The following is a 16,488-nucleotide window of genomic DNA, read 5'->3' on the forward strand; positions in this document are numbered from 1 at the left end:
AGGTGGCCAGGGTCATGCCACTAAGGGTTTATGGGTCCCCCATACCTGATTGGGAGGGGGGACAGGTTCATGCTTTCCAGTATTGGCCCTTGTCTTCCTCGGACTTGTTTAATTGGAAGCTTAATTATCCCTCTTTTTCTGAAAACCCTACTAAGCTTATAGGTCTGATGGAGTCCCTCATGCATACTCATCAGCCTACCTGGGATGACCGTCAACAATTGCTAATAACCCTTTTTACTCAGAAGAGAGAGATTGCAGCATTACAGAGGCCCGGATAAATGTCATCAGGGATGATGGGAGACCAGCTACCCAGCCTCAATTGCTGGAAGCAGATTTCCCCTTGAGGCGACCGCAGTGGGACCCCAACACCCCGGGAGGCAGAGACAAGCTGTCCAATTACTGCCGAATTCACATGAGAGGTCTCCGGGGAGCAGCCAGAAGGCCCACTAATTTGGCTAAGGTAAAGGAAGTGATTCAGGGACCAAGTGAAAGCCCTTCTTTGTTCCTAGAAAGGCTGATGGAGGCATATAGGGCAGTCAGCAACAGACATTAGGAGGAGGCTGCAGAGGCTAGAAGGGATACAGGAAATGACACTTGGGGATTTGGTGAAGGAAGCTGAGAAGGTGTACAATAAGCGTGAGACTGGGAGAAGAGAAGGAGAGGAGATTGGGAGAAGAGGAGGAGAGGAAGGAAAAGGAGCAAGATTAACGTCGAAATAGGGAACTGGCATGGGTTCTGGCCGTAGCACATGATAGGAGAAGCGTGCCTAGGGAGGAAGCTAGGAACTTGGGCCACATAAGGAATCCCAAACCACCACTCCCAGATGGGGATGCTGATAAAATCTCACTAACGCTCGCATAACTCACTATCAGAGTGTGTTGTTAAATAAGGATCGAATAACTTTTGAAGCCCCTGTCATCCCCAACCCTGCCACGCTGCTGCCGGATGAAGTGGAGAAACCAGTCCTACACAACTGCCAGGATATATTGGCAGAAGAAACTGGAATTCGACAGGATCTGAGGGATCAGCCCCTGGAGAAAGCAGAAGTAACCTGGTATACGGATGGAAGCGGCTTCATGAGAGCCGGAAAGAGGCGAGCCGGGGCAGCAGTGGTAAGTGGAACTGGAACCATTTGGTCTCAGCAGTTGGCAGAAGGAACATCAGCTCAGCGGGCTGAACTGGTGGCACTGGCCAAAGCCCTGGAATTGGCAGAGGGAAAGAGAGCTACAATATACACTGACAGCCAATATGCATTTGCCACCGCACACGTGCACAGAACTATTTACTAGAGGAGAGGGCTGCTAACTTCAGCAGGCAGAGAAATTAAAAGCAAAGAAGAAATTTTGAAACTCCTAGAGCACTGATGCTGCCCAAGGAATTAGCCATTGTCCATTGCCCAGGACATCAGAGGGGAATGGGGCAGTGGCAGAGGGGAATCGGCGGGCAGATGAAGCTGCAAGGGCAGCAGCCGAAACTGCAGAACAAGAGCAAGAGCAGTCCCTTCCCATTCTGAGCCTGAAGGAGCTGGCACCTCCCACCATGGACCAGGTAGGACCAGAGGAAAAGAAGGAGGTAAAAGCTGGAAAGTACTTGCGTACTTTGCACCACTTAACCCCTCTGGGAGCCCGGAAGATGATGAAACTAGTCAAGGAATGGCCCCAGGCGCCCCTTTCAGGGTTAACAAAAAAACTAGCTACAATGGGTGGAAGCCTTCCCTACCAAACATGAGACGGCTCAAGTGGTGGTTAAGAAGATTCTGGAAAACATCTTTCCTCGATTTGGACTTGCTCAGGTATTGGGGTCAGACAGTGGACCTGCTTTTGTGGCCCAGGTAAGTCAGGGACTGGCCAGAACCCTGGGGATTGATTGGAAATTACATTGTGCTTACCATCCCCGAAGCTCAGGGCAGGTAGAAAGAATAAATAGAAAAATTAAGGAGACTCTGACTAAATTATCTCTTGAAACCGGTGTACAGAATTGGTAGCTCTCCTCCCATTCTCCCTCTTTAGGGAAAGAAACACCCCAAACCCTACTTTGTGTAATCTGACTCCATTTGAAATCCTACATGGTTGTCCACCCCCTATTAGGGAAATAACTGATTCTCATTGTACTTTTTCTTTCACTACAGTTGCCACCCACTTGGCTGCGTTGGCAACTCTGCAGTCACACGTTTGGAGGCAACTTGGGCAGGCCTACCAGCCAGGGGAGCTGACAATCCCACACTCCTTCCAGCCGGAAGACCTCGTATTGGTACGGAGACACCAAACCCGGAACCTGGAACCACGGTGGAAAGGCCCCTATGTCATCCTCCTAATCACCCCCACTGCAGTGAAAGTGGATGGCATCGCAGCGTGGATCCATGCGTCACATCTTAAGCCTGCACCCATATCTCCTGAACAAGATGGCTGGTGAAAAGGTGTGAAGAAAAAATAACAAAAATAAGCAAGAACTGGAAAATAGCCAATAGAAAAAAAAAAAAAAACTAGGCGCCCTAACCTGCACTCCCCTAAAGCTCCCGGCTAAGCTAAGCACTCTAACTTCCCTAATTTACACTTTAATTAAGCCCCTAAAGAAAGATCCCGACTAAGCTAATTCCTTAAAGTGCCTTAATTTACACTTCTTTCAAGCTCACTTAAGCTCCCTGGGAGCCTTTCCACTCCCCCACTCCCTAAAAACTCCCCTTCCTTTCCCTGGGAACCTTTCCACTCCCCCACTCCCTAAAAACTCCCCTTCCTTTCCCTGGGAACCTTTCCACTCCCCCACTCCCTAAAAACTCCCCTTCCTTTGAACTAACCAAAGCCACAATTCGCGGAAGACCCTACCTCACTTTAAATTAGGCATATGCCGTCAGGGGAAGGACAAAGATACGCACATGACCCCAGGGGCAAACACTGCCCCATCTGTTACACGGGGTAAACAAAATGCCTCCTTCCTGGGCTCTGACGCATAACTTCTTCTGTGGCGGGAGATAAGGAAAGATGCCTCCTTCCTGGCAGGTGTGTTCTCATGATATGTATGGACTTTTTACCCTATAAAAGCTTTGCTGAATGCTAAAGGGGGGCCGAATCTCCCCTACTCGGTCCTGAGTTATGAGATTCGGTCCCCAGCATGCTGAGATATTAAAATCCCTCGTGTTATTGCAGCAAGTCTGGTCTCTGTGTCTCTGTGGTTGCGCGCATATCCTGAGCCTGGAGCGGAGTTCTCCTACGGGGGAATTCTTTCATTTGGGGGCTCGGCCGGGAGATTTGCGACCACCCAGAGACCCCAGACCCACTTGGAGGTGAGCTTTTGTGTCTGTGTCTGTGTCTACTTAGTCTGGGTTCGTTTGCTTCTGGCTGTACTTTTCTCTGAGGTCTGGCGCGATCGCAGTTTCGGCTTTACGGACGCTCAGCAAGTCTGAGGTTTCGTGGATAAAGACAGACGTGTCCGGGTGTCCACCGTCCGATCACCCTGGGAGACGTCCCGGGAGGTAGCGGGGGCGACCAGGGACGCCTGGTGTACCCCCCTGGTCTGGAGAGTCGCGAGGAGAGTAGCTTCCTCATTGAACTAGGCTGGCGGCGGAGGCCCTTGCCATCCGACTCTTTGAAGTGCCTTTGGGCAACGCGGGAACGGCGCTTGTTCTGGGTCATTTGTCTCTTGATTGTAACTTCTGTGTCAGTTTTCCTTGAAATTAGGACTAAGATGGGACAGACCGTGACGACTCCTTTGACTCTAACCCTCAACCACTGGACTGACGTAAAAGCTAGGGCTCACAATCTGTCTGTCGGGGTACGGAAGGGCCCCTGGCAGACCTTCTGCACCTCTGAGTGGCCAACCTTTGGAGTCGGCTGGCCGCCGGAAGGTGTCTTTAACCTTTCTCTTATTTCCGCAGTAAAAAAGGTCATTTTTCAGTCTGAAGGGGGACACCCGGACCAAATACCCTACATTCTCGTCTGGCAGGACCTCGTCCAGAATCCACCAGCGTGGGTCAAGCCCTGGATATCTGGCCACCCTGAGCCAACTCCCACTATGATAGCAGTAGCCTCAGATCCCGAGCCCAACCTACCTGTCCCCCCACGACCTTCAGCTCCCCCGCCTCTCTACCCTGAGATAGACAATGATCTTCTTCTTGACTCCCCCCCCTCCGTACTCCCAACCTCAATCCTCTCCCCAGCCGGCACAACCTAACGTGCCACACGTCGCTGTGGGGCAACCCCCGGCGGCCGGTCCACGCGAACCGGGACCAGCAGGGGGAACCCGGAGCCGGAAGGGCCGCAGTCCAAAAACTGTTCGCCCCTCCGAGTCACGGTCTCTTGCCCTCCCCCTTCGGGCAATGGGGCCCCCACCAGGAGATGACCAGCTTCCCCCTTTACAGTACTGGCCTTTTTCCTCGGCAGATCTATATAATTGGAAGACTATGCACCCCTCCTTTTCAGATAATCCCTCTGCCCTGACGGGACTCCTCGAGTCTCTCATGTTTTCGCATCAGCCCACCTGGGACGACTGTCAACAACTGCTCCAGGTCCTCTTCACGACAGAGGAAAGAGAAAGAGTCCTCCTTGAAGCCAGGAAAAACGTCCCGGGGGCCGATGGGACTCCCACCAATCTCCCTAACCTCATAGATGAAGGGTTTCCATTGACCAGGCCAACCTGGGACTTCAATACAGCAGAAGGTAGGGAGCGCCTCACCGTCTACCGCCGGGCTCTAATTGCAGGTCTCAGAGGGGCTGCAAGACGCCCCACGAATTTGGCTAAGGTAAGAGAGGTTGTCCAAGGTCCAGTTGAGCCACCCTCGGTTTTCCTGGAACGCCTAATGGAAGCTTATAGGAGGTACACTCCTTTCGATCCAGCTTCAGAGGGACAGCAGGCGGCCATAGCAATGGCCTTTATTGGGCAGTCAGCCACAGATATAAAATGTAAGCTACAGAGGCTAGAGGGACTTCAAGATTATTCGTTGCGGGACTTAGTGAAGGAGGCAGAGAAAGTGTTCCACAAGAGAGAGACAGAAGAGGAGAAAAAGGAAAGAGAAAAGAAAGAGATAGAGGACAGAGAGAACCGGCGTGATCGCCGACAAGAGAGAAATTTAACTAGAATATTGGCTGCAGTAGTAGGGGATAGTATAGCAGAAAGAGAAAGAAGCAGGCAGACAGGGCACCTGGGCGACAGGGCAAGAAGAACCCCGGGAGGCCAAGATCGTCCATTCGATAGAGATCAGTGTGCCCATTGTAAAGAAAAAGGACGTGACCGTCCACTCGAAAAAGATCAGTGTGCCCATTGTAAAGAAAAAGGACACTGGGCCAGGGAGTGCCCGAAAAAGCAACTCAGGAGGAACAAGGTCCTGGCTCTCGATGATTAGGGAGGACGGGGCTCGGTCCCCCTCCCCGAGCCCAGGGTAACGCTTCCAGTAGAGGGGACTCCCATCAACTTCCTGGTGGACACGGGAGCTGAACATTCGGTATTGACCAGGCCCCTAGGAAAATTAGGAACAAAAGAAACCATGGTTGTGGGGGCCACAGGCAGCAAATTCTACCAATGGACTACAAAAAGAAAATTGGACGTTGGAAGGGGCCGAGTAACTCACTCCTTCCTGGTCATCCCTGAGTGCCCTGCGCCCCTCCTGGGAAGAGATTTGCTGACCAAATTAAAGGCACAAATTCAGTTTACCCCTAAGGGACCTGAAGTAACCTTGGGGGAAGCCCCTGTGACTTGTCTGGTAGTCGGACTTGAGGAGGAATACCGCCTCCATGAAACAAAGCCTGGAGAAGTAATTGCTTCAGAATGGCTCACCCAATTCCCTGAGGTCTGGGCTGAACAGGCAGGAATTGGCAAGGCTAAACAAGTACCCCCGATAGTGGTAGAGCTGAAAGCGCATGCCTCACCTATCTCGGTGAGACAATATCCCATGAGTAAAGAAGCAAAGGAAGGCATCCGTCCCCACATCCAGAGGCTGATACAGCAAGGAGTTCTAGTACCCTGCCGATCTCCCTGGAACACGCCTTTGCTGCCGGTGAAGAAACCTGGCACTGGGGACTACCGACCAGTACAAGACTTAAGGGAGGTTAATAAAAGGGCCCAGGATTTGCATCCCACTGTGCCTAACCCTTACAATCTACTGAGTTCCCTCCCACCGGAGCGGGTTTGGTACACAGTGCTGGATCTAAAGGACGCTTTTTTCTGTCTCCAATTACACCCCAGCAGCCAACTGATGTTTGCTTTTGAGTGGAGGGATCCAGAAGGGGGACACACTGGACAGCTGACATGGACTAGATTGCCCCAGGGTTTTAAAAACTCCCCCACACTATTCGACGAGGCACTCCATAGGGACCTGGCCCCCTTCAGGGCTCGGAACCCCCAAGTCTCCCTCCTTCAGTATGTCGATGACCTCCTGCTGGCAGCATCCACCAAGGAAGCATGCGAAAAAGGAACCAGAGAACTCCTAAAAGAATTGGGTGAGTTGGGGTACCGGGTGTCGGCCAAGAAAGCTCAGTTGTGCTGCAACGAAGTGACATACCTGGGGTATGTCCTGAAAAACGGCAAGAGGTGGCTCACAGAAGCCAGAAAAAAGACAGTAGTTACCATTCCTGTCCCCAAGACTCCACGGCAGGTACGGGAATTTCTGGGGACAGCCGGTTTCTGTAGACTTTGGATACCTGGGTTTGCCTCCCTAGCCGCTCCCCTGTATCCACTTACACGGGACCAAGCTCCTTTTGCTTGGACACAGGAGTGTCAAGAAGCCTTTGAAAGAATAAAAACTGCTCTACTCACGGCACCAGCCCTGGCCCTGCCGGATCTAACCAAACCTTTTACCCTGTATGTGGACGAACGTGCGGGAGTGGCTCGGGGAGTGCTAACCCAAGCCTTGGGACCGTGGAAAAGACCAGTAGCATACTTGTCAAAAAAACTCGACCCAGTGGCTAGCGGCTGGCCGTCATGTCTGAAGGTAATCGCAGCGGTGGCTCTCCTGGTAAAAGACGCTGACAAACTTACTCTGGGCCAGCGTGTAGTTATAGTCGCTCCCCATGCATTAGAAAGTATAGTCAGACAGCCTCCTGACCGTTGGTTGACCAACGCCCGAATAACACACTACCAAAGTCTTTTGCTAAACGACCGTATAACTTTTGGACCGCCTGCTATTCTTAACCCCGCCTCCCTGCTCCCGGAGACAGACGGATCCCAGCCGGTACACTCATGCACAGACATTTTAGCTGAGGAAACTGGAACCCGGAGAGACCTGACAGATCTGCCCTGGCATGGGGCGCCGAATTGGTACACAGATGGTAGTAGCTTCATCATGGATGGAAAAAGAAAAGCCGGAGCAGCCATAGTGGATGGGAAGCAAGTAATATGGGCCAGCAGCCTTCCTGAGGGGACTTCGGCACAAAAAGCTGAACTACAAGCTTTGACAAAAGCCCTTGAGCTGGCAGAAGGAAAAGTTATTAACATCTACACCGACAGCAGATACGCGTTTTCCACCGCTCACATTCACAGCGCGATCTACAAACAAAGAGGACTCCTCACGGCTGCAGGAAAGGAAATTAAAAACAAGGAAGAAATCCTTGCTCTCTTAGAAGCCATACACCTGCCGAAAAAGGTAGCTATTATTCATTGTCCTGGACATCAAAAAGGAATGGACCCCGTGGCAGCAGGGAACAGAATGGCAGATCACACTGCTAAGAAAGCCGCACAAGGAACTATCTCCTGCGCTTTATGTGAGCAACGAAAAAAACCCCAACCAAAAGAAGATAATTTCAGTCTAAACTACACACCAATAGACTGTGAGGAAGTTGAACGCCTAAAGGAAAAAGGATTATCCAGCGGATTTGACTGCCATGGGATCGCAAAAACTAAAGACAACAAAATCATTTTGCCTCATAAAGAAGGTGAATACTATGTAAAGAGTATCCATCACCTAACACATTTAGGGAAAAAGAAATTGTGCGAACTAGTAAAAGCCTCCAATTATCACGTACTCAGACTACGAACTATAACAGAACAAGTAACCCAGTCCTGTAAAGCCTGTGTTCTAACAAATGCCCACCACCCGCTCGTAGAACCAGGAAAACGGCTGCGGGGAGACAGACCAGGAGTCTTCTGGGAAGTAGATTTCACGGAAATCGTTCCTGGTAGGTATGGCAATAAATATCTTCTAGTCTTCATAGACACCTTCTCCGGATGGGTTGAAGCTTTCCCCACGAAGTCTGAAACTGCCCAGGTGGTCACAAAAAAAATTCTGGAAGAAATTTTGCCCCGGTTCGGGATACCCAAGGTAATCGGCTCTGACAACGGGCCCGCGTTTGTCGCCCAGGTAAGTCAGGGACTGGCCAAACAACTGGGGACCAATTGGAAATTGCATTGCGCTTATAGACCCCAGAGTTCAGGGCAGGTAGAGAGAATGAATAGAACTCTAAAAGAGACCCTCACTAAATTGGCTATTGAGACCGGCGGGAAGAACTGGTTGGGCCTCCTTCCCTTTGCGCTCCTCAGAGCCCGAAACACACCCGGACGTTTCGGGCTCACTCCCTATGAGATCCTTTTTGGGGGACCTCCCCCCTTGACCAGACCAGACGGAGTATTAGACCCCGCCTTAGATTCCCACTCACCCTCTGCTTTGTTTATCCACCTTAAGGCTCTAGAGGCTGTCCGCACCCAGATCTGGGACCAGATTAAAGAAGCCTATTCACCTGGGACTCCTGCGGTGCCACACGGGATCCAAGTCGGTGATCTGGTCCTTGTTAGGCGTCATCGAGTGGGGACCCTCGAGCCCAGGTGGAAGGGACCCTACTTAGTACTGCTAACCACCCCAACAGCTGTGAAAGTGGACGGAATTGCTGCCTGGATCCACGCGTCACACACAAAGAAAGCTCCTGCTGAAGAGCTTAAGGATGAATGGAAAGTGGAAACAACTGATAATCCTCTTAAACTTCGCCTGCGCCGTCGCCTCTGCCCAGAGCGGTAACCCCCACGCTCCTATGACTCTGACCTGGGAAGTCATTTCCCAGGCTGGAGACACTGTGTGGAGCATTTCCAAGGTGGCCCCCCCGTATACTTGGTGGCCACCACTGCGCCCCGAGGTTTGCGCCCTCATTGCTGGTGTAGAGGCATGGGACATCCCTGAAGAGTCACCTGAGACGGTTCCCCAGGAAAAAGTCGTCTTTCAAAAACGAGCCCTCTCACAGGGAGTGTACACTAGGGGCCAGTACGTAGCTGACTTGCCAGGGTGCAGTTCCTTGGCAAAGCAGAGAAAGTTGCGACAGGCATCGTTCTATGTCTGCCCCAGGGAAAAACAGTCTAAGAGGGAAGGTCGCCGATGCGGGGGGATAGAAAGTTTCTTTTGTAAAGCATGGGGATGTGAAACCTCTGGCACTGCCTATTGGAACCCCTCTTCCAGCTGGGACCTCATTACAGTAGTTAGAGGTAGTAAGGGTGACACCCTAAACATCACCTTCACGCAGAAAGGGAGGGAGGAGAAAGGCGGCTGGATAAAAGGAAAACAGTGGGGCCTGAGATTTTACGTTTCTGGAACCGATCCGGGGTTCACATTCAAACTCAGACTGAAAATTCAAAATCCTCCCTCTCAGCCAGTAGGGCCCAACCCCGTCCTAACGGACACCCAGCCTTTACCCAAGCCTAGGCCAACGCTAGTCCCTGTTACTCCTGCTTCCTCACAGCCCCTAAACTCGGACCCAACAACCCAAACTCACGAATCTAAAGACACCCCAGCCCCCCCAGGGATGGAAAACCGCCTTTTAAACTTAATAGAAGGAGCCTTCTTGGTACTCAACCGAACCAATTCTGATATCACCCAATCTTGCTGGCTCTGTTACGCCTCAAGCCCCCCCTACTATGAAGGAATTGCCCAAAATAGAACCTTTAACGAAAGTAAAAGTTCCTCTGTATGTGCCTGGGGAGGGAGCAGAAAGCTAACCTTAGCTGCCGTGTCTGGGCAGGGCCTCTGTTTAGGTACCGTTCCCCTTAATAGAAAGCACCTCTGCAGCTCAACCCTACAATCATCTTTTACACGGGGGCAATACCTCGTTCCCCCTCCAGACACGGTTTGGGCCTGTAACACGGGACTCACCCCATGCATCTCCACCAGCGTGTTCAACAATTTCCAGGATTACTGTATTCTAGTCCAGCTAGTCCCTAGACTCTTGTATCATGATAGCGAGTCTTTTGTGAATGAGTTTGACAGGAGAGCTCGCTGGAAAAGGGAGCCTGTAACTATTACACTGGCAGTCCTTCTAGGCTTGGGGGTCGCAGCAGGAATTGGGACTGGGACCTCCGCCCTAGTCCAAATGCCCCACTACTATACTGAACTGCGTGCTGCCATGGATGCAGACTTAGAAATTATCGAGCAATCCATCACTAAGCTCGAAGAGTCTCTCACATCCCTATCAGAGGTAGTCCTCCAGAATAGAAGGGGTCTGGATATCTTGTTTTTAAAGGAAGGAGGGTTGTGTGCGGCCTTGAAGGAAGAATGTTGTTTTTATGCAGACCACTCCGGAGTCGTCAGAGACTCCATGGCAAAGTTAAGAGAAAGATTAGACAAACGCAGGCTGGAAAGGGATTCTCGTCAAGGCTGGTTTGAGGGATGGTTTAACAAATCCCCTTGGTTTACAACCCTTATCTCCACCTTGACAGGACCCCTAATAATCCTATTCTTCCTGCTTACTTTCGGTCCCTGCATTTTAAATAAGTTAGTTAGTTTTGTAAAACAAAGAATAAATACAGTCCATGTAATGGTTCTCAAACAGCAATATCAGCAAAATGAAGGGATGCTCTAAGATTAGAGCTATGCGCAAGAAAAGAAGTGGGGGATGAAAAGGTGTGAAGAAAAAATAACAAAAATAAGCAAGAACTGGAAAATAGCCAATAGAAAAAAAAAAAAAAAAAAACTAGGCGCCCTAACCTGCACTCCCCTAAAGCTCCCGGCTAAGCTAAGCACTCTAACTTCCCTAATTTACACTTTAATTAAGCCCCTAAAGAAAGATCCCGACTAAGCTAATTCCTTAAAGTGCCTTAATTTACACTTCTTTCAAGCTCACTTAAGCTCCCTGGGAGCCTTTCCACTCCCCCACTCCCTAAAAACTCCCCTTCCTTTCCCTGGGAACCTTTCCACTCCCCCACTCCCTAAAAACTCCCCTTCCTTTCCCTGGGAACCTTTCCACTCCCCCACTCCCTAAAAACTCCCCTTCCTTTGAACTAACCAAAGCCACAATTCGCGGAAGACCCTACCTCACTTTAAATTAGGCATATGCCGTCAGGGGAAGGACAAAGATACGCACATGACCCCAGGGGCAAACACTGCCCCATCTGTTACACGGGGTAAACAAAATGCCTCCTTCCTGGGCTCTGACGCATAACTTCTTCTGTGGCGGGAGATAAGGAAAGATGCCTCCTTCCTGGCAGGTGTGTTCTCATGATATGTATGGACTTTTTACCCTATAAAAGCTTTGCTGAATGCTAAAGGGGGGCCGAATCTCCCCTACTCGGTCCTGAGTTATGAGATTCGGTCCCCAGCATGCTGAGATATTAAAATCCCTCGTGTTATTGCAGCAAGTCTGGTCTCTGTGTCTCTGTGGTTGCGCGCATATCCTGAGCCTGGAGCGGAGTTCTCCTACGGGGGAATTCTTTCACTGGCAAGTGGAAAAGACTGACAATCCTCTTAAGCTTCGCTTGTGCCGTCAAGATAAGTGACTGTGAAGTAGATCTACTAAAGGAAATTAGCCCCCAAAACATGCATGCCCCCCAGAATTTAGTATGGGAAGTACTTAACAAACAAGGGCATATGGTCTGGTCTGTAAAAGGTTATTACTCCCCAGGCGGTTGGTGGCCTGATCTGTACCCTGACATATGTCACCTGGCAGCTGGGCAAAGTCCTGACTCTGGATGGGACATACATTATATACACCACTGGCCTAATCATGACCAGCAGCTATCAGAAGACAATGCAGGCATGTACGACACACAGTGTGGATGTGGAAATAGCTACAGACGATGTGCTCTGCAGGAAATAGACTTTTATGTGTGCCCCAAGGGTGACCAGAATGAAGATTCAATTCGAGGCTGTGGGAACTCTAGCTCCTTTTACTGTAAATCCTGGGGCCGTGAGACCACTGGCCAAGCTTACTGGAACCCTACTTCTTTCTGGGACTGGATCACAGTTGCCCGGAACCATTCGACCCAGGGGGTTACTCAGTGCCTGCGCAAGTGCACCTGCCATTACAATTGCAATATCCTAAAAATCAGTTTTACTAAGCAAGGGCGACAGCCTGCCAGACTCATTGACTGGGTAAGGGGAAAGACATGGGGACTCCGGATTTATGTGTCTGCATCTTTTGCCCTCCTCCTGGAGGAAATAATGGCCAGGCTACGGACTATGGACTGCTGTTCCAGATAAGACTGAGGCTTGGTAGAAATAATCCTACTATCCCCTCTGCTGCCGTTGGTCCTAACACAGCTGTGAGGTCTCACTCTAGATCTAAGTCCACTTCTTCCACCCTATTTGACCTCATTCAAGGGGCATACTCCATCTTAAACGCCTCAGATAGCACATTAACCAAGTCTTGCTGGCTTTGCCTCTCGTCAGCCCCTCCATACTATGAAGGAGTTGCCATTAACGCTTCCTACCAGGAAACCACCAATAGTTCTCTGTGCCCCTGGGAGGATGCCCACCAGCTGACACTACAGGAGGTATCTGGACAGGGCCTCTGCCTGGGCACAATCCCCACTGACAAACAATTTTTATGTGCTTCCATGCAGACAATATCTCCTGCCAAGATGGCTGACCAGTACCTTGTACCTGCACCAGGTACTCGGTGGGCTTGTAGCACTGGCCTCACTCCTTGCATTTCAGCTTCTGTTTTTGATTCTTCAAAGCATTTTTGTGTCATAATTCGCTTGTACCCTAAGGTGTTGTACTATAAGGCCCGAGCTTTTGAACTGCGGGTGCTTAATCCAGGAGGAAGATTTGGGAGAGAACCAGTGACACTCACATTGGCCTTACTTATGGGAGCTGGAATAGCTGCAGGAGTTGGAACAGGGACCGCTGCACTAATAAGAGGGGGTGAACAGGTCAATCAACTAGATATAGCAATTCGGTGGGATTTGAGAGAAATTGAAACTTCAATTAGGGCCCTTAAAGAGTCACTAGTCTCCTTATCTGAGGTGGTGCTTCAGAACAGAAGGGGACTTGACCTCCTGTTTGAACAAGAAGGGGGGCTGTGCGTTGCCCTAAAAGAACAGTGCTGTTATTACACAGACCATACGGGGGTCGTGCAGAATTCAATGGACAGACTAAAAGAGCGACTGGATGAAAGGGAGTACAAGTCTCGGGCAAAGGAAAGCTGGTACCAGACTTGGTTTAGCAGCTCCCCATGGCTCACCACATTGCTCTTCGCAATTACAGGCCCACTAATTATCCTTTTATTATTGATAATCATAGGCCCTTGTGTGATCAATCGTTTAACTACTTTCATTCAAGAGCACGTTGGTGCAGTCAAGCTGATGTTTATCAGACAACAATATCAACAGGAACAGGAGGCTGAAATGGCGGAAACTATGGAACTTTAAGAATAAAGCTATTCACAAGAGGAGAAGTGGGGAATGATGAGGAAAAGATTTCTTAAATGTTTTTAGGATATATATTTTTTAACTTCTCTTTTTCAAAGGACTGCTCCATTTTAGAATTCTAGCCTGCTAACAGAAATCTGCCAGAGAAGTGGGAGCTACAGAAACAAAGAGGCCTCAGACAGTAAGAAAGAGGCCTCAGACAGTTAGGAAGAGGTTTCAGACAGCTAGCTTGAACTAAGATAAGCAAATTCTGCCTTCACAGCTCCCAAGGACAGAAAGCCTGGAAGATAAGACCAGTCTTGGGCATATGAGATCAATACCCATTTATGCTCACTGTTAGTTTATAACTGCCACTTTAAGTTTTGAGCTTTATAGGATATATCAATAAGTTAACTTAATTGATAAGTACTCATTTACTATTACTAATTATTATAAGCCTAAAGTAATTCGAGCAGTACCAGCCAAAGGGGGCTCTTGGCGCCAGAAAGCCCAACTCCCATGCTTCTAAGGCTGACATATGTGCCACTCTGTGCCAAGAGCTCTAACCATTAGCTACATTTGAACCTTGAGTTTTAATAATCCCCTTTCTTCTCTACAACTAACTAGGCCAGGGTCCTGGCCCACTGTGATAAGCTGACACCTGCAATATGTAACACTAGGAGTGATAAGTTTTAATGGTCATCTCTTTGTTCATTGAATGTGTCTCTCAAAGTTATGATGCTTTTTAATGTAAGCCTTTATTCATAGCTGCGTCTATGACTGATAAGGAAAAGTGCTGTTCTTGCTTGAAAATTCCTATATGAACTCTGCAGAAAAGAGCCTCGGGGTCTCTGCTCTGAGATCTGTCTCAGCAGAAACCCTGACCGGTCAGATTAAAAACCTCACCTTTTGCTCGTGCATGGTCTGTGTCTCTTTGAAACCCTCAAGGCACCAAACGGATGGAGGGGCACATTGCCCCTGACCCCAACACCATGTATAGGAAAATTTCATGACTTCATCTCTCCTGATGGCTGCATAGTATTCCATTGTGTATATGTACCACAGTTTCTTTAGCCACTCATCTGTTGAAGGGCATCTTGGTTGTTTCCAGAGTCTGGCTATTGTAAATAGCGCTGCAATGAATATAGGAGTAAGGAAGGGATTTTTGTATTGTATTTTTGTGTTCCTCGGGTATATTCCTAGGAGTGGTATCCAGGCTACAGAAGGTGGGGCTGCACCTTCTTAAGTTCCGTTCCCAAGTATGGGGCAAGTATGGGCTCAGAAAGGGGACAGGGTGCTGGGACAAGAGTGTGCTGCCTACAGGGCAAGCAAAGCTCAGAGATGTTTCAGGAAGAAATTTTGACTGCAGATATTTTGGTTTGGTTTATAAGTGATTTAAGCACTTTTTGTTGGTTTGTTTTTGGTTTCTGGTTACTGGGCCACACCTAGTGATGGTGATGCTCAGGGATTCCTCCAGGCTATGCACTCAGAAATTATCCCTGGCTCAGGAGACCATATAGTACACCAGGGGATGAACCTGCATTTCATCCTAGGTTAGCTGCATGCAAGGCAAACACCGTACCACTTGCTCACCACTACAGTCCCGAGATTTAAGTTCTTTTGTTGTTGTTGTTGTTGTTGTTTTCAAGACATACCCTGTGATACTCTGGGGTTACTCTTGGCTCTATGCTCAGAAATTACTCCTGACAGGGTTGAGACCATATAGGACTATGGTGACCTGGTTGTATACATGCAAGCAAAAGCCCTTCCCGCAATGAGATCACTCTGGCTCCGTGATTGCAATTCTTTTTATGGTTTCATTATGGCCACATGCAGCAGAGTTTTGGCTCAACCCTGTGCTTCTTGGGAGATTGTGTGGATAGGGCATCAAATCTGAGACTCCTGCATGAAAAGCATGTTCCTCAAATCCATTGCTTCCTGTCCCTGGCCACAGTTGACTGTCCTTTATTTTGATGTGTTGCACCTGACTGTACAGTCCTCAGGGCTTATACCCAAGACTTTATTCAGCAAATACTCCTGATGGAGCTTGATGGATCTTACATTAACCTGGGGATCAAATCATTGGCAATCCCATGCAAGGCAAGGGCCCATTCAACTGTACTATCATTTGAGACCCTGTTTTTTAAGACCTGGTTGGGCTTTGGATACCTTGATGGTGGTTGGTTTACCTGGGTCTGCATTCGTTGCTCATGCCTGAGCCTGAGGAGGCTCAGGGAACTACTGCAGTGACCCCAAAACAAAACTAAACATTTTTCCAATGCAGTCAAGCTGATCATTTGATGTAGTACTGATCCCAGGAGCCCCACCAAATGTGGTCAGTAAGCAATTGGTGTCCCACCAGATGCCCCAAATTGTGGCCCAGTCTCCTTGTTCATGATGCCTAAAGAAAACCATTGTGCTAGGGTAGTCTCTCTACATACTATCAAAGTGGAATTCTGCCTGGAATTGGCAAAAGGCTCCCATTCTGCCATTGTTGGGGCTGACAAATCTGGGACGACAATGTTAGGTATATTTCCAGGGGTTCTGGACTCCTATGCCCTGCCCATCTTTTATTTTGGGGGTGACAGAATCAGTCCTAGGCCTGACAGAATCAGTGCTAGGCCTGAATCCAGTTCCCAAGGACAGTGCAGCTGTTTGCCTGCTAATATGTGAGAAAGCGACTGTCTTGCCCAGAGCTCCTTGGGTCTGGAGGCCGTATGAATATATGGACCTCAAAAACACTAGGTAGTGTAAGGGGGGAAACTGTAGACTAAGAGCCAGAGCAATAGCAGTGGGTAGGGTATTTATCTTGCATTCAGTCAAACTGGCTTTGATCCTGGACCAACTTATATGGTCCATCAAGCTCCCTCAGGAATGATCCGTAAACAGAAACCAGGGTTATCACTTGAGCCCTCTGTATGTGGCTGAAAAAAGGAACAAAGACAACAAAATGTGTTT

At 49.3% G+C, this 16,488-nt stretch overlaps 1 protein-coding gene across 1 annotated transcript; it reads left to right on the forward strand.

The window, feature by feature from the left end:
• Positions 1 to 2,872: 2,872 nt before the first annotated feature.
• LOC126030063 (uncharacterized) lies at positions 2,873 to 8,935 on the forward strand. The gene is made up of 7 exons (XM_049788264.1): positions 2,873 to 2,912; positions 3,144 to 3,280; positions 3,421 to 4,017; positions 4,154 to 4,895; positions 5,146 to 5,255; positions 5,336 to 7,730; positions 7,830 to 8,935. The coding sequence occupies exons 1-7, from the start codon at positions 2,873 to 2,875 to the stop codon at positions 8,933 to 8,935; spliced, it is 5,127 nt and encodes a 1,708-aa protein (XP_049644221.1).
• The last annotated feature ends 7,553 nt before the right edge of the window (positions 8,936 to 16,488 follow it).

Source organism: Suncus etruscus, chromosome 15, assembly GCF_024139225.1.
Source record: "Suncus etruscus isolate mSunEtr1 chromosome 15, mSunEtr1.pri.cur, whole genome shotgun sequence".
Classification (NCBI taxonomy): Eukaryota; Metazoa; Chordata; class Mammalia; order Eulipotyphla; family Soricidae; genus Suncus; species Suncus etruscus.